General features: G+C 31.8%; 1 protein-coding gene across 2 annotated transcripts; it reads right to left on the reverse strand.

The window, feature by feature from the left end:
* Positions 1–3,456: 3,456 nt before the first annotated feature.
* alpha-Man-Ib (alpha-Mannosidase class I b) lies at positions 3,457–18,389 on the reverse strand. Of its 2 annotated transcripts, XM_068762090.1 has the most exons (13): positions 18,342–18,389; positions 18,092–18,159; positions 16,770–16,953; positions 15,862–15,999; positions 13,980–14,085; positions 13,002–13,187; positions 11,516–11,664; positions 10,333–10,521; positions 9,132–9,319; positions 6,893–7,001; positions 5,647–5,826; positions 4,788–4,928; positions 3,457–4,010 (listed from the first exon to the last, which is right to left on the reverse strand). In XM_068762090.1, the coding sequence occupies exons 3-13, from the start codon at positions 16,908–16,910 to the stop codon at positions 3,795–3,797; spliced, it is 1,743 nt and encodes a 580-aa protein (XP_068618191.1). In that variant the 5' UTR covers positions 16,911–16,953; positions 18,092–18,159; positions 18,342–18,389; the 3' UTR covers positions 3,457–3,794. The 2 variants fall into 2 exon arrangements, with proteins under 2 accessions (XP_068618191.1, XP_068618199.1); XM_068762098.1 differs by lacking the exons at positions 15,862–15,999; positions 16,770–16,953; positions 18,092–18,159; positions 18,342–18,389 and adding an exon at positions 14,460–14,537.
* Positions 18,390–19,959: the final 1,570 nt, after the last annotated feature.

Genomic DNA, 19,959 nt, shown 5'->3' on the forward strand with positions numbered 1-19,959 from the left:
CATCAACTGCTTTCGGTTTCTGCCCTTACTTCATCGCAAGCCATCTCCGGGTTTACTGTCAGCGGAGCAAATTGTACATATACTTATATATGTATATCATAACTGTGACATTTATTCACAGGTGCGAGTTTTAGGCTTCAAGTTTTATGCTGCGACTTTTATGCTGCAAGTTTTATGCTGCGAATTTTAGACTGCAAGGTTTACACTGCGACTTTTATGCTGCAAGTTTTATGCTGCAAGTTTTACGCTTCGAGTTTTACACTGTTGAAATTCATATCAACTTTCACCGGAACCATCACATCCTGCTACCTACCGGCGCTCCCTGCTCTCGACTTGCAGCCGCCTGATCAGTCCTGGGAGATCGTGCGGCTGACCACCACCACCATCAGGGGAGTACCGAGCTGCGGTGTAAAATTAGACCAGGCCTTCTGCCCACTACCCTTAGATAATTAAACACATATATATTTTTCTTTGTGTGCTTTTTTTGTCGCCATCTACTACTACCTATTTAATTTAATTTAAATATATTTCTTTTTTTAAAACGGCACACAGTGTAGGACTTCCATATGGATCCAATGTGACAGCTGACAACCAAGTAAAGGCTGTCTAAAGGCGATGTCCGACACTGGATGTCTTTCAGCTGAAATTATCATCATGAATATAAAGTGACAGCCTTCAAGTTTAGTACCTTTAGGAGCTGTTGGCATAATGCTAAGAGTGTAAATGGAGTAATAAATAAAAAATTACGAGTCTATACACATTTAATACAATAAAAGTACATTAAATACAACCAGTCATAGAATGTTATGTTTACACGGTGTAATAACCACACATTAGGCAACCTGCACAGTTTGGAGTTAAAATAAATGCGAATATTATATAGCTAAATATATGTCATTTGTCAAACATTGAGTTGTGTGTGTTTACACACACATTAAAACTTAGTTAATAAACTATGCCACAGTCTTACTAGTTTTGAAACTAGTTATTGGTAACTTAATTAAAATACATATATTTATATATATCATATATATGGTATACTTATATTTACAAATAAATTGACTTAGCAACACAAAGATGTTATTGAGAAAAATCTCCATGTAAACACATCTGTTGACATAAGTTATTTGCCAAACAGTTTATGTAAGTGAACGCTATGCGAATCAATGATAATGTAGGAACATAAAGAGGATATAAAGCTCTCCTAACATTTATATGCATTAGAACATAAACTAAACAGAATTAGCTTTCATTTCACTAGACTATGGAAGCTCGGGGCAATTAATACTAAATTATAAACGACCGAGTATCAACATCGACCACAAGAACCTATTTAGAAATTAAAACGCGAAAGATTTCACTGTGAACATCCATTTACTGTCACCATTTGGTCAACTGTGTTGCATTAATATAATATTTTACACCATAAATCTAATATAAGTAAATAGGATATAAATTCTGTTATAACAAAGGAGAAAGAATCAACAATGTACAATATAAAAAATATAAGTAAAAATATTGTCTAGGTGAGAGCGGAGAGATACAAGATTGTATCACTTTAGAAATAAATGTTTTATTATGATAGTAATGGAGTATTACTGTTCATTACACTTATTAATCTGACATTTTTCTTTAACTACGACAATGACACAAGGATTCATCTATAAACATTTTAAAATTCATGACAGTCAATGTCGATGAGTATGTTTAAATTTAAAACTGTCTATACACGAATGATAAACCCTTTACAATGTGCGCAATTACTATTTCACGTAAGCTCTAAGACATTATTTACTAGATACAGTCAAATATATAAATGCATGTCGCAATCGCATGTTCCACTTAAAGCGGACCAGATTTTCAATATCCATATATTAATGAAATATAATTGCATAGAATAGGTTGAGAATTTAAATATGTATTTTGCTCCAATAATAAACGTCAATCCAAAATCAGGCACCTGGTAGCCCCAGAATATTAATTAAAGAAACCAATGTATTTTTTAGATTATCCATCATTAATCCGAAAAAAGGATTTTTATTTATATACAGGGCTTAGATAGCTGATATAGCTATACCATCATTTTAAATGATATAGAGTAATTTGATATAGTAACTAGGAAATTAAGAATAAAAAAAATATACTGTAAATAAGGTAGTAAAAGGGCTCTCTCGCTTCAGCATAAAATATAGGTCTATCAAAAACAAATACCAGATATTTCTTTATATGACTTTCTATGGTAGGATTATATAAATTTATTTTGGTAGGGTACTAACCCCAATGCACTTCAAAGAGGGCCAATCTGCATTAAACCTGCTACGTAGATCAGCCTCGAACAACCAGGCCCTCTGCTCTACAAAGCTATGGATCCGGTATCTTCACCGTTAATCCATGGAAATGTTGAGGTTACGTCATAATGTGATTATTGTTTTCCCGGGTTTCTAATTGACGTTGATTTATGGGACACTACATCTGGTTCGACGAGATTTTATCTAATGCAATTGCGACCGTGTTAGCTACACTTTATTAATACGACATTTATTACGTAAATTTCACTACGAATACCTGAGTAATGTCATTTATTAGGCAGTATTACATGTGCTTCGGATTTCAGATGTTTTAATAATAATGAGATTTGTCTTCACTAATAGTCAACGATAGATAAAATAAATTCTTTTTGCCATAACGTATTGCACAAACAACTTATATCATTATATCAAAATATCTTCCGCAAAATTGACTAATAAATGAATTAACACGTTCTAAGACATCTATGATATGATTAAAATTATTGATGTTAATGAGAAATTTCGACTATAGCGCTACCGAAACCGCCCCGTTTTCGTCGCATACCTAATTGACCATTCGTAAAATGAGTCCATTGTTACATGAAGTTACACTTTCACGACCCTCCTTTAGAAATGTTACATTGCAAAAGCTAAACATTCCCTCCCCTATTAAAATATTAGACAATCATACAATTACATTTAATAACGAAATTAAAATTATTAATTTATTTATTGTCCAAGGTTTGAATTATCTTTACTTTTTCTCCCATGTCACCTTGTCACACTAAGCATTGCTTAGGGGTATTGACCCCTCCTTTTTAGAGCGAACATACTTTATGTATGACCAGACGCGGTACAGCGGTTTCGGTAGGATTATAAGACTTATATTTGAATTGACAATTTTCACTAAAAATATGTCTATTATAAATAATCAACATATAGGATATATATATACTATCAGAGATCGTATATTCGGATTAAAAAATAAAGCAACGGCTTGTTTTATATAAAAAAATTTAGTGTTACGAGTCACTTCTTTAAAAACCCAATTTCTTTAAATATTTTTTATTGTTATTCATAAATGGTTCATAAGCTTGATGGTTGAAGTTTTGTTCATATTTGATGTTTCAATCAAAAAGAAGTATCCATAATTATAAGTATCCGATTATACGTTCTCTGATTGAAAATAATATATATTTAATATATACTTAGATAAGTACAGACTTGAGAAGGGGCAGGATTCGTATATCATATTAATTAATTATATAACGTGATTAAGATATATTATAATTATGAACACCGATAGAGACAAAAATGCTTCTACATTCACAATACATTTGAGTTACCCTATAACCGTAAATTATAGAGAATTTCAATCGTTCATATAATTCGGTAATATGACATTTAAAATTGGATGATTCAAAAATTTTTCCAATACCTAATATTTTTTTTCCTTGGTATAATTCTCACTTGAAACATTTAATGCGCTACTTTGGACGTCTAGAATTAATTCTTGTGCACGGGAAGAGGATGGGCCTCCGAGTTGATGACATATTTGTTCAGATCAATGAGGAACCTGTCCTCGCTGAACAGCATGTACAGGTACTTTAGAGTCTCCGACAGGAAGAAGGACTCCATCATGTCGCGGTGAACCGATTTCTCAGACTTCACATTGGCTATTGAAGAATATCCATATGCCACACGAGCGTATTTCTCGAAACCCTGAAAAAATAATCTTTAATTAAAACATATATATAAAGATAACATAGTATCATTTGAGATAGTTCTGCATTAAAAAAGCATCATATGTGTGTTTATGTTAATTAATAATGGTTGTTATGTATTCCTTTATATATAAGACAACATTAATTACTATATATATTACTATAATATTGTAGAAAAAAAGAATAGACCACATCAAATAAAAAAATCTCATATAATGCTTTTATTTACTAACTTATATGATCTTGTACAAATAATTCAAGTATAACTTTTCTAGTTAAACCATGTTTACAATCATTTATGCCTAGGGCGGCCATTGCACATACTTCTACAAGTGTATATATATATATATATATATATATATATATATATATATATATATATATATATATCTTGTTGATACATAATTGCTGAACTGTGGTGACCACTCTGGACCACTCTGGACTTCAAGGCCCCAGCAGCCAATTGTTCTGCTGATTGATGTTGTAGAGAAATCTAGCATCTTCATTAGTCGGTGAGCAAATAATTCATTTCATTTTGAAATTTAGTATAATTTAATGGAAATAAGAATCTAATTGACTACTATCATTGCTGCCCAAATAGCGCTTAGCTTATGCCTTCTTTTAAGGTGGCGAAGCTAGAGGTCTACCGGAAGAGCCATGATTGGGTCACTACATATTATTATTCAGGGGCGGCTTAACCTATAGTGAAGGGCGTACCTAACAAAAACAGTTATAAATGCTTATTAATAAAACGTTTAATTTTTTAAAGTCATACCTGATAAATCTGCCAACCCCAGTCCTGATATGTTGTGTTGCCAGTTATTTGATACATGTACCACAGACTCTCAACAAACTCGGGACGCAATAGACTGTGCGCATCTGCCGTTTTCGTATACATATCTTCGGTTACGCTCACCTGAAATAATAAATAAATCTATATTTGACTATGCTTCATAAAATAAGTTTATTTTTACACAAATTGTATGCTTTAACAATAAATTTCTTTCCAATGTCGCAGAATTCTTATTTTTAGCTGATAGACGGTCACAGCCAGGAGTATACCTCTCCAAAATATTGCCACGATGACAGGTCTTCGGTATACCACTGAATACTTCGGTCATAACGTCCTTCAGTTTCACGAGTATTTACCCCCTCCTACTGCCACTTGAGAGAAGCAATTAGACATATGTCGGCGACCTTTGTTCTTGTGCGGATTTCATTTCTGATTCGATCTCTTAACAAGACTCCGAGTATAGTTCTATCCCATTGCTCTAAGAGTGAACTTGACCCTTGTGAGGCCCGTTGCAAGTGATATGTCCCAGAATTATCATGTAATACATTAAAAGTTTACAATTAAATTATTATTATTATTTCAGACGTAGGATGTCCAAGGATGAACACCAACCAGCCTTATCGATTTCCAATAGGACTAGAAGGTTTCATCCAGCTTCCTTTATTAACAATGGAAGACCACTTTAAGCTTCAGACCCTATCAGGCATATATTATGTCAGTTATGTACCTACCTACTACCATTTTAACTAGCCTCTACTAGACTATATTGGTTACGGGTTTGTTGAGTTTTGTGCCATAAGTTATTGGGATATATAACGACAAAACAAACAAAAACACTCACCATATTGAAATGGGTTATTTCAGGGGCCAAGAAAGTGGGGTGTGCGCTGTACGTCAAGTAGCAAGTGTAGAGAAGTTCCTCCGCCATGGTCATGTGCCAATCAGGTAGACCGTTCACATGACCAAGAGCCAATGTACCAGGGAGAAAGCAGGTTAAATGGTCCATCTTGGGGTTGAACGCCTGTAAACAAAACACTTATTTTATTTTTATTCCAAAAATATTCTCTATTTCTTTACAGACCTAGCTTAGAGGCGCTTGTGAAATATCAATTATACAGAGTGAACAGTCATAGATGTAAAATCTTTAACCCTAAACTTTTACACCAAAACCAATCAGCTTATATCTATTTTTTTGTCAGGTGATAATGCAGTCAGCAAGGTATTGGCGACACAAAAGGATCGCCATGATTACCGGACTTACACTGCCCCCATCTCTTCCCCCAGACTTTCCTCGGCCTTTAATATTCGTCGGTCCACCTGGTGGGAAATTTACCCACACCACGCCTACCAGGCAGTTGTCGCCTCTCGAGAAGTTTTCATCCCCAACCGACATCTGTTCCACGAGCGATGTGCTTCATCCACTGCCACTTCAGACGAGCAATAAATCGGGATACGTGGATGATCATGGTTCTTCTGTGGATCTTCTCATTTCTGATTCGATCTCTCAGTGAAATTTCAAGCAAAGCCAGCTCCATTGATCTCTGGGTAGCTTTGGGCATTTTAAGTCCTGTTGTAATCAACTACGTCTCAGATCCGTATGTCACTGGCAATACTCATTAACATTTACATTAACATTTGCTCATTTCATAAAGCCAAGAACGTTAAATTAATTTTCATTTCAAGATGTATTGTATCAAGAGTAAATTAAATTAAAAATCATATATTCCTCGATAGTGTAACAGCTTTCTTTGCTTAAGTTAGACTGAAAATATGGAGAAACTGAAGAAGTAGAGTAATCCACAGAAGCACTATTATAATATATTAATAAATATGTAGTTTTAGCAGTCTCTTTCTATGTACACAGATAATATATTTTTTTTACATCAAAACTATCATAAATGTTAATTGGTACTTAAATAATATCCTATCCTATAGATATAAGTATCCTACTGGTATATTATTGGTTATCTTCAAATAAACAATTCAAGTTCGTATAGAAACAGTGATCTTGAATCTAAATATAATATAACTGTATATGATAAAGATGGTGGTAAGGCCTAATTTTGCAACAACATGATGTTTTATACCTCGGATCCAGCTGACAATTCTCCAATGAACAAATGCTTGTTCGGAGACGAACGTTTCGCCAGGAATTCTCTCACACCCTCCATAGCAGTCATGTAGTCATCCAATAAACTGAAAAACACGATAAATATTATATATATTTATATATATATATATATTTATATATATATATATATACTTAAATACACTGAAAATTTTCGAGGGTCTATTAAATTATGACAGCAATAGTATAAAAAAAATTACAGTAGATCTTAGCCCATGTCTTCTGTTTATGGTGTCTCAAAAGAAAGTTTATATTTACACAAATAATTTCACGACCTATAGCTGAATGTCAAGAAAACTTTATTGGATCTTCATCCGGGATGACTGTTATAGTAAATTATATAATAGAAGATAGAAGTCAGAAAGTGTCACCATTTTAATATGTCCTAAATTTGCTTCTGGGAAAAATCTTCAAATCAATTATTTCAAATAAAATCCAAATAACAATAACAACTTGTTTCAATACAATTCAAACCAGTCAGGTTTGCGCAATCAAGCGGAATTGCATGTGTTTTGTGCTGAAACGAATACTTCAGGCTTACTTAGAATGGAACGTTTGGTGGTAAAGGTAAAGTAAAGAAAAAGTAAAAAAAAAAGATAGACAGAACTTATTATATTTTCCGTAAAAACTCAAGAAATGAATGCTCTCACACTACCAAACACTGAACTACATGGCAACGCATTCCGAGAATAGTGGGTGCCCCCACTAGAACTGACCGGGGCATGACCACAACCACTCTGTTTACTATTGGTCATCAAGTCCACCAATGTTTACTACGTTAATAATATAAATATTCATAAATTGAATGAAAAAATATGACTACCATCAAGGGTAAAAAAACAGCCTAGTCTATATACTAATATATATTCATAATTATAAAATAAAAAAATAAACAACTAAAAAGATAGTTTAATATGTTAGTTTTTTTTAAACTTCATTTCCCTGGAGCTAGGTTACTAATTGACATATTCCCAGCGAAGGTTTTGGATTTCATATAATAAACTAATTTATTATTATTATTAATTTTCTTTTTGAGATACTATAAAATATCCTGTACTTCATAAAATTGCTTAGGAATGTTTTCATTTTCTTCGAGTAAATTAGTCCTCAAGATTGCAAGTCTCCTGTTCGAATGTAGGCCTTTCATGTAATCTAGAACACTAACTTCATCTGTCCTCAGCTTGAATTCAGACGCTGGTGGTTTGTTTCCGTATTTTTTTCTGTCGAAAGATGAATTTAAAAATTCAAAACTTTCCAAACAATCTGAATTCAGGAACTAAGTGACATATTTTTAGCAGATACCTAATTTCAATTCTAATTAAAAAGCTTAATATATATATGATTTATTTTACGATACTACAGTGATCACTTGTTTGTTCTGGTCTATAAATAGATATGATAAACTTTATTTTTATAAACACCGGTACAAAGAATTGTCAGGCCCCGGCTTCGGTAGTATTCACTGTATAATATAAATCTAGGTTTAATATTAAAAAGAAGATTTGTTATTTATTGAAGATTCTGAAGTAAACAGGAAAAAAAAAACACTGGTTTAACAATATCCACCACTTTTCAGTCATGGGAATTTTAGGAAAGGTCGGCCCCAATTTGAAACTTTAATCAAAATATAAGAATAATACAAAGAAAGTGTAAAAGTCTTAAAATTATATAAAATTGTAAAAACTTAAAACGTGAAGAAATGTTATTATAAAAGGAATAAATAACAACCAAAATTTAAACTGTAAAGAGGCAGTTGTGGATGGAATGTAAATAAAAGGTAAGAGAGTGTAATAAGAATAATAGAGATTGTGTAGAATGGAAGAGGAGAGTGATAAGTACACACAAACTAAAATTTATGCTATTAAAAGTAAATTCTCAATATGATAAAGGATACGACAGGTCTTAAATATGGGTCCACAAAAAATCAAAATGAAAATGAGATGAAGATATATTTCAATTTATAGTATCCGGCTATGAATGTACTAAATACTATCTGATCTGACAAGAGACCAACACGAACTACATTCAAGTTTTTTTGCCCCTTTCAAATATTCTTAGTATAATGATTACATAGGTACTATTGAAAATATTTGGGGACGTCTAGGTCCAGTAGTGAACATCCTAAGCCTGAAATAATAATTACAGTATATTATCACTCAAATACACAGTAGTAGGGTTTACTAGTTTTTGTAACTTACTAGTTAATAGTCTTTCCAGTCTGTAGCCATTGCTTGAGTAGATATTCGTAATAACTGTCGCCCCTTGCCCCCAGAGTGATGGTGGCGTGCGGTAGGAATCTTCCAGTGTTCGGATTAATAAATATAGGCACAAGGCCATGCTTCTTCGGTAGCTGGTGAATCTTCTCCGACACTGCCGCAGCTGCATCCTGTTATAAACGCTCACAACTTAATAATAAACAATGTGAAGCTTCTAGAAAATTCCATCGCATATTTTGTATAACTTAATATAAAATATCTGCTTCTTTTTTAGCCGATAGTCCATCGCCCCCACCGAAGATAGCAACGGTGGCCGGTGTTACTGCCCGCATTCAGCGACTTCCCGGTGATCTTAACAAAATGGTCGATCCATCTAGTGAGGGGCCTAACCAAACCGCATATAACACAAGCGATCTGTGCAATAATAATACAGAAATATTTTGCCATCACTAAGCTTCGTCATCGAGCATTTAATTTATATATATATATATATATATATGACAGTCATACAACATTGTGTTTAATAAAACTTTACAATAAAAATTAAAAAAAAAAACCTTGTACATTATAAAGAGATTAAATCAATAAATAAACTGATTGTTCTAAAACATGTTTTGTTTTTCTATTTCATATTCTATGTATGTTCTATATTTCAATAGAGGTCTGTTGTTAATACAAAGCTTGTGATGGCAGTTAGTTGAAAATATAATTAGAATTGAATATATTTCAACTACACATAAAAACAAATTGAATTCGCAAATTTGCAAAATTTTTAACCACAGTAAAGCACTGGCAAATATTGCAACGTAACAACGAATAGACATTTTATTTTTAAAAAATATTGCTTGTTTAGGATTTTACATAAAATATTATATAACTGCACTACAGATATAAGATAATCTGTAAAAATTTCTATGAAATATTTTTCGCAATTTCTAATTTCTATTATTCTCATAAATGAAATAAGTTCGCTTCAGCTGTGCTTTCGAAGTTTAATAAGTTCTAATATTTAAAAAAAAATAAAAATTGCGCAAAGCATTTTTATATTCCTATATACACAGAGATTTAATGGTTTATTTGGTTTTACAATCACACAGACTTGGAAAATAATGTCTTAAATTAAGAAATATATTTAGTTCGCAGTTTATTTTGTGTAAAATGTGAATAAAAATGAGATATTAACCTCATATACAGGGTTGTTTGAAGCTCTAGAAAGTTCTCTGAACTCCAATTGTATGGTTGTTACTTCTGCGGTGGTACTGTAGTGTGACCATTCAGGCGCGTGTGCAGTCCTCGTTCCCAGGTTCACATCCGAGTAAGGTATACCAGATGGCGAAGAGAAAGCTGCCATGAGACGATCACCCAAGTCTTTCTGCGAATGTGTATAAAAACAACAATTATAACTTAATGTTCAATAATTAAGAAAAATTTATTACCAGAACAATTATCTTAATGGTTAGTTATAAAGGTCAAATGTTTGTTTATGTTTTCTTTATATATATTTACGCCCTCTACAATTGTGTTTTTTTTTTCAAAACACAAAACTTCCAAGGTATGTAACAGCGGTGTGTTAGGTGGGGTATATAAATCTTATCCTTTAGAAATAACATCTATATAATGATAGTTGGAAACTTTACATTGAATTAATCATTATTTACACAGAAACACATATTAGGTTGTATTTTGTTAGTAGCCCAAATTGTGATCAGAGAAAGGCAACGGTATTTAAAATGGTTGACCAGATAAAAAAAATTAATCAATAAACAAACTACGCACTATTTATACGTCAATTTCCAATACAATATAGCATTTTTTTTACATTATCTGTTAAATTTAAAAGTAGAATGTTTACAGAATATGTTTACAAACAATTTCCATTCATAATCAGGTCATTGTAGTATGAATTTTTGTCTATTTCTAGAGATACGTTATTCAAAATAATAAGAAAATGAAAAAAAAATTAAAAGTAAATATAGTCAAAGTAATATAAAGAATATCAACAGATGTAGAGTACTAAAAAATCTTACTGTTACCTGTGAAACATATACGTAAAGACCTCCCAAATAAAGTAAGCAAGTATGACCTAATTAACAAAATAACTAGAAATAAATTCATAGAAATCTCTAAGAAATTATCAACTACAGTAAAATCTCTTTATAATCAGCTAAAGAATTAAGGCTTTAAGAGCGAACAATTAATTTTAGGAATGATCTTTCAAATTTTCACTGTCAGGATTATTTCACTAGTCCCAAGCACCATCCCTATACCTTCCTAGTATGCCAAGATTATTAATGGATGGAATCCAAAACTGAGAAGATACATAGCTATTAAAAATTATTAGTAATTTCTTATACATATATACTTACAGCTTTATCCAGAAACATGTCATCTTCTGTGAAATGGTAGTTTGTTAACAAAGCTCCGAGCACCCGTATAGTGACTTCAAAGAAGTTAACGTCTTTATTCTTTGTAAATATCAACTCCTTCTTTATCCATTCCTTTCCTTCTTCGTACTCTGCAATAATTTCACGTTTAATTAGTTTATTATAAGTAAAAAAATACTTTTATTCTCTGCCCGTCATTAATAAGAGAGATAATTGCAAAAAAAAAATTACGTTTAGTTTACCTAATATTTACTTCTGAGAAATAAAGAATGATTGGTTATCAGTGTAAATCATATACGTGAATGTATATCTCGTTTTCTGTCAATTAAAATATTGTAAACTTTATACAAAAAACAATGATCACAGAAATAACAAATAACATAATGATAACATGGTAAGATAAAGCAGTTTGGTTACTATCTGCGCCTGCAGAATTCGCACCGCCAGTAAATATAGGCCAGTCGATCTCGAATATAACATATTTCAGAGTGATCACTTTATATAGGTGATATGAAATATATGTTAAAAGCTTTAAAGATTTTTGCTCACAAATAGACTGTACGTTCACTCGTTTAAGGGTTTTACTCAACGAATCGAGCACATGTGATTTGGTTACAGAAACCAGCTCATAGGAACAAGGAGGAAGACAAGCCACAGGCCTCCCCCAAAGATCGTGAAGATGACCAGTCTTGCGCTTCTCTCATCCAGCGACTTCCTGTGACCTTAACAATGTCATCGGTCTACCTAGTAGGGGGCCTACCCAAGCTGCGTCTACTTGCTTGTGGTCGCCATTTGAGAACCTTTCGGCCATCGTAAGTAAGAAAGAGACTAATATATAGCTTTACTAATACATTTTTTATTATACTTTACCACTGTAACATTACTCCTGAGGCTATTAATTTTTAATTTTAATTAGGTTATTAATCGTTGTAACATTACTCCTGAGAATACCCCGTGGAAGGGTGAAACACGTGTTATGTAATTCGCATTGTTTGCCGCATGGGAATTTATCAGCGGGCTGGAGGGCGGTGCACTCCATTGCACGACTACTGCTGTCCCTTTCTTACTTAGGATGGACTTCCGCAAAGTAACACCTGAATCAGTTAGATATTTTCGGCCATCGCTTACGCGAGCGATGTACCCCACATACTGCCACTTTAGACGGGCAAATATTAGGTAAGTCAGAGACCTCTGTTCTTCTGCAGAATTCATTTCTGATTCGAACTCGCAGTAAAACTACGACAAATGTTATCTGGGTGATCTTGAGCCTTCTTATAAGGCAAACCAAAAGCGACCACGTTTGAATTCGTAAGTCATTACTGGCAAGGAACAGTGGTCAAAGACCTTAGTCTTGCGGTATGTTGGACGAAATATCTGAGTGACAATGATCTCTTTCTCGCATTTATAATCAGCTGCTCTTAGATCTAGACTAGTCTAGTATAATTAAAGCTTGTATAAAGGAATATACCGTCAGTCAGTCCCATGATGAACGCAGTATCTAGAGAGTCAACTATAGTCAATCCCAATGAAAACCAGTCGGAGGCCATGCCAGACACAGGTTTCAAATTGTCATGGCCCCAGGCGTGTTCCTTGTATCCTCGCCAGGCGTGCTTGAAGCTCTCAACCACGGCATACTGACGCGCATTCGATGGTCCTGGAATAAATCGTTGTTTAACATTTTATACAAAACGTACACTAAAATAAATCCAATATAATGTATGTGTTTAATATATTCAAATTTTTAAATATCATTATATAAAAAAAAGCTTTGCGTTTTACATCATTAAGATTTCTTAGCGATAAAAAGCAAATAAAACGTAATGCAATTTATTATGTTTGTCTTTATTCATTTAAAACAATAACGTAGAATTTTCTTAGCTCTTAAAAGGTGTAAAGATTAGAAATCTGGCAACCTACACACATATGTATATATATATATATATATATTTATATACATACATAATTATATATGCATATATATATATATATATCTCTTTCCACCTGTGTACAGACTTATCACAATATTAAACTGAACTTTTAACTGAACATTCAACTGGATCTACCTACAATCTGATTTCACAACGTAGTCACTTTCTAATTTTTATAAAACTAAACGAAGTATGTAATATAATTCATATCTCACATTCCAAATTTAACATAAATAATTATTTTTTAGTAGTATAATAGTAAACATTATACAGGATAATTGTAACAGGGTAATAGATGGGGTAAAAATCAAATACATATCTTGTTCTTCTTTGAAATTTGGAAACTTTCCGTGATAACCTATTGGGGCGCCTAACAACGCCAAGTCCACCGGCTCGAGGTTGCTACCTTTCGGCCCTAACTACCATCGGTTGCTATGTGCCACTGCCATTTCATACAAGTAATTCTTGGGCCTATGTCGGTGACCTTGGCTCTGCTTAAATATACATAAATTAATTACCAGTAAATGTAGGCCTCTCGTTAAGATCCATTTCAATCATAGCCTTTTTATGTTGAATTTGAGCACTCTCTGGTTCAGTGACTAGAGAAACATTCTGGTGGGAATCCTGGAACATAGATTTTTCTAATAATGATCGGTTACTCTAAGAGAATTACAAAATATTGATTATTAAAATATGTCATTGATAGTTGTAATAATTATTAACTATGTATAACCTGTGTCCTACTTAAATATCGAAATTAATGAATGATTAGGTTAAATGTACTAGACAATATTTAAATGTACTAAAGGTAGCAACAAAAAATTTTTTTATTTCATATACACAATTTTTTATAAGAAACAATAATACTAAGTCTATTTATAATTAAAATAGTCAATTTCCTTTTTCAATTAAATTACGTTGACATTTTCATGTTTAAACACCAAATATTATTAAATTCAAATATAAACTTTTTGTAACAAATAACTTTTTTAACCTACCGTTTGATTAAATAATAAAATGAAAATTGTATTCGTAAAACAAAAATATTTAAACAATGTCATTTTAATTAATAACTTATACATGTATTAAAAAAAACACCACATGCTTCATACACTACAGCTAAAATGACTTCCTCCAACTTGTTTTAGATAAGTTATCTATTATGTTTCACGAATTGTAAATTCCTGTTTTGACTAAATGTAAATGATATAAAACTGCTACTTTAAACAATATAATATTGAGCCATGTTATAAAGCCCTAGTTCCATAAAATCTTAACAATGTACATAAATATTTCTTTCGTTTATCCGCACAAAATATCCAAAATTACTTAAAAAACAGAGGCAAAAAGAAAAAAAAATTAGCTCTTATCAATCTAACTCTTAGTTTTCGTCTTGAAATATTACATAAATCATTTATGGCACAAGTTATACCTACGTACAATAAAATTCCACAATCAATTGGAGAGATTTAAAGCTGATATTAAAGAAATATTATTGAAAAAAAAATATATATATATATTATTCCATCCAAATATTATACTGATGTTATTGCGTGAAAATAAATGTTGGTGCTTATTCAGCAAGACAATTATTGTCAAGCGCTATGTATAAAGTTATATTTGTAAGGAGCAATTATTTAGTTTCTCGCCGGCACTTCTCAACAGAACTGCCTTCCGAGCTGGTGGTTGCTTCTTGTAGGGATAAAAATGCCTAAATTTTATGTTGATTGATTTGAAGTTGCTTGTCACAGCCTATTTGAATAAACGATATTTTAATTTCTTATTTTAATTTATTTGTTCATATTATTTCCCCCTTTGAGCATTAGTAGTGTTCACTCATGTACATCCAGAGAACAATGCCAGAAGATCTCTGTTTAATAGAAACAATAATAATAAATGATCTAAAAGCTGTTTTAGAAGACCCCATAAGAAACTCATCCCATTCAATTTCTTTTATGATCCTTATTACAAATGCCCTTAATGTAGCAGTTACACAAATTCATCTAAAATCAGAAGTGAGAGGTATTATTTTATTACTAATTTATTGTAAAAGTAATAAAAACCTTTTTTATATGAATCATCTTAAGAGTAAAATGATTCAATAATTGTATATATTGACAATAATACTTTGTGTTTACAACAAAAAACAAGACATGAGTTGACACAATTGAAACAATTCAATATTTTTAATTTTTACATAATCATAAATTAATAAAACCCCACTGTAAAGTATAGTTCTCCTGTAAAAATTGCTAGAAAATCTCCTTTAAATGACTCGTGTTGCACTGGATGTGGTGTGGCGACTTCTCGCAACCTAGACTATTTAGTAAGTTCATCTCTTTGGGGGCACTTAAAATTTTTCATAATAAATCTTGCAAAAAAAAATTGTATATAATTTACCTCCGCAGCCTTCATAGCATTGTCTTTAGGTAAGTCATTTGCCATCTTAGAATTATACAGGATCACTAACATTGTAATGGAAATTACTATTGCGGCATATACTAGAGACCTTTGGAAGCGGGACAGGCGATTCCACCTCTGGGAAAAAAAACATAATAAGCATGTTTATTTATTGAAAAAGGTTTTATATTGACATTTGATAAATTTAATGTATTACAGTTGGGAGCCACTGTGACTTATATTTTAGTCAACTAACAGTGGTGTTTAAATGTCTCTTTACAATAGGAAAGATTGTCTATCATAACAACATTTGTCACACACATTTATTCAATGATGTTTATTTAAAACGCCTTAGATTTTTAAATTAAAGTAAATTTCACATTCCAACAGATTGGCAAGTTGAGGTTGTAGTAAAGAGGTCACATAGCTCACAGAGCGAATGGCTGCATAGACAAAGGGTTTAAGATTTCTGGATTTGTAACCATAGTCCAGCAAGCATAGCATAGGACACCCACCCATAAGGTGGGCCAGGCAACATTGTTTAGGTTGTCTTAATACACCAGATGTAGATCACTTCTAATCATACTGATTATTGGAAATCAACGGGTAGGCCTATGTCCAGCAGTGGACTAAACTGAACTGAACTAACATTGACATTATGCATATTTTGCATTGTAATTGTCTTTAATTTAGTTAATCTAAATATACAGTTCTATTTTCAAGTTATATCTTCTATGAAAAACATTGGTATAAATTTATTTATTTAAATTTTATACCCAACTGATTTGGAAATCCATTGAATCCAATGCTACTGAGTAAATTGGTTGTGAAGAAGGGCCACTCTAAGCCTCAACCATCTGAATATGTTGCCTTGTAATAATATTGTAATGTATATCATAAAACCTTACCCTAATGAATTTTCTATGTGATACCGTTGGATCAGAAAAGTCTATTAAAGTCCATCTAATGACATCTGATCTGGTCTGCAAGGACGTAGTGAGGTGACCCTCTTCAAAGTCTATTTGCGTGTCTTCAGGTAATCCCTTCATTTTGACTATATTTACTTCAATCAATAATGGTAAACTATACCATCTGTAAAAGTTCAAATACTACATTTTGGGCAATGATTTTGTTTTTAAAAATCTATTTTCCATATCGCAACTCAATGTATATATTAAGGGCACTGGAAAATAATGCCATTTCTATTGTTGTATTTTTCATAAAAATTTAGATTTTTTCTGCTCCGGGATAAAAAACTTCTATAGTAGATGGCAATAGGTTGTTGACAATGAAGGTGGATATATTGTTGATTAGAAATAAAAACTTGTTAAAAATGTAGTGGTGTGAATTTAATTTAAGAAAGCGACATTACTTTCCAGTCCACCTAATATAAGCCTTTTGTGTTATAAAAAATTGCATTGACTTGGAAATAACACATTATACTATATTTACTTGAACAGATTTGACATAGCATTCTAACATCCACACTTTTGTATAGAAGTAAAACATGATGGTATTTGGTGACAATTAAAACATAAAGGTGCAGTATCACAGGTCATTTGCAGACAAGTTATAATATCAATTTTTATTTTTACTTTAATTCAAAAGTTCATCATTATCTCATACATTGTCAGTTTTTTGATATGAAAGAAGAAAAATATTATAAAGGAGGTTTTTTCCTTTTAACATTATACAAAAACACAATCATTTTTCCTTAAGATAGTTAGACTGACATTTCACTTCTAATTTAAATGCATCATTATGTTGTTATGAATAACAACTTTGTCTGGTGAACATTAAGACGGATCTTTAATTTTGTTGCTTTATAAAATTATTACATCCTTTTTCTGCTGATTTCAAAATAATTTCAGATTTAATGTACTGTTATATTATAAGAAAATTAAATAAAAAAGAATCTACTCAAACGACAAGGCTACATTCTATTCTCATGATCTATTTAATTGTAGTCAAGAACAAAATTGTAGAAATTTGTTTTAATAATGAAATATAAGTAATAAAATGTTATATATATTTAAATAATTATTAGTACAATATTTATTTTTCTCTGTTTCAGAAAAATGATGTAAGTATTTTTTTCTTTATTTTTCAATATCGGTATTGTATGTGTAAATATTATTTTCACTTGATATAATTCTTTGATAAAAAAAAATTAGTCCTAACAAATTAAGGAAAAAGGAGATAAATATGGCAGAAGCCAAATTTAACATACATTTTTTGCAGATGTCGATTTAAAATGAAGTCATGGTCCCTCGCTCAATAAATGATTTGCCTCCACGTCTGGAAATCATAGAGGTATTTCACTTCACTATTCGAAATATATGTAGTATTTTTTACCCAAAAATTTTATGAATTAAAAATATAAATATTTTTTAAATTGATAATTTAAACAACACAATAATTTTAATACACAAAACCGATTTTGTAACTTATTAAATTAAGGCAAATTAACAAAATATCACCTTTTGTAGAACTATTAATCAGAAGATCTATCGATAGCGAGTGTCACTGACGAACTACAGAATATTACCGAGCACTGTGTTACCAATTAAAACTTACAGGTATCCCAGGTAAACTGCGTTCAATTTAAAAAAAATTCTTATAAAATTTACAAAAACAGAATTATGTAAATTATTTTTAATAGAAATTAATTTTTTTGCTGGCAGCTAATTAGAAGCAAGCTTCTAAAATAACATAGTAAACAAAGTAGAACACAATAAAAAATCTAAACATATTTTGAGAGAATAATCTTATAAATGGATAATATTTAACAAACAGACTTCATTGCTGTTAATTGTGTATCTTATATAATGAATATGTGACTAGACGCTCGGAAAAAGCTTTCACGAAAGATAAAAACTAATTATTTAGAGAAGTTAGTCGAAGAAATTTTTCCCTGTCCATAAAGAGAATATGACTGTATCATTTTTAAAAAAATATTGTTCAATTAACAGCATTTAGATTCGTGACGACTGCTATAACACTATCTAGTCCTAATCAATGTACTATTACGGCTAGTTTTTTATAATTCTATAGAACACCTCAATTCAAACCAACAGACTAGACCAAGGCTCCTTTTTAAGGTAAAAATCCTTTTTTGTCATTTTAAACGAAAATGACGCTAAAAATACAATAACCTATTTCTGTTTTAGAAACAGTATATACTCCTCAAAACTTATATACTTTTCTTACAGTGGTTTGTTATGACATTAATTAGTTGTAGTTTGTGCCTGTTTATTTTTATGTAGTTGAAAAATTTTAATAAAATGAATAAATATCAAGTTATTTTTTTATATCAATATATTTTGATGATTTCCATAAAGCCTCTAATATTAATATATGTTTTGTTCTGACACAATCTAAGTGTGGATCGGTTTTCGGACCAGTTGCATACTACACCAACAACATCCTCTGTGTCAAGGATGTACAGCACATCCTATTCGTAGACATCTATATTTATTCTTCTTGTGTCGCTACCGGCGCCATTATCACACCCTTCCAGACCGCAGCCAACATCCTAAACAGATTGTTACAGAAGTAGAGTATAGGAATTTATCCCCCGAAAAGCGCGGCAATGCTCTTTTCGAAGCACAACCGCTCCACTCTACCAGTTCCGATCACACTCATGGTTTGGGTGACCCTTGGCATTGAACTGTCCATACGTCAAACCCTATGCGTCATCCTAGATGATAAACTCCCCCCTTCTGTGTCTTGCTGCCATGAACCCATAAAATCTGTAAATGTCATTTGACCTCGACCCATAAGCCAACTTGGTCTTAATTGGAACGTCGTAGAGTCTGATTGTTAACAGTGAGTACTGTATAGGCAGTTTTGACGAGAAAAATAATGAAAGATATTTAGTAGTGTTAACTTTTAGTGGTGCTTTTGTGCACCAGTTATCGTGTCTTGCACGTGATCGTCATAATAAGAGATGTAGCATCTGCATATACTTCTATAGACAATAGATCCTTGAAGAATGACATAGGTAAAATTTTGTGTTTATACTAGTGAAGGTATTCATTTTTATAACTCGACGACTATTCAGCAAGTATGACTTAAATATATCAGGCAGGCAGGCAG

Source organism: Battus philenor, unplaced genomic scaffold, assembly GCF_028537555.1.
Source record: "Battus philenor isolate CCGP_79_NKW_IND1 unplaced genomic scaffold, ilBatPhil1.0.hap1 SCAF_1, whole genome shotgun sequence".
NCBI classification, from domain to species: Eukaryota; Metazoa; Arthropoda; class Insecta; order Lepidoptera; family Papilionidae; genus Battus; species Battus philenor.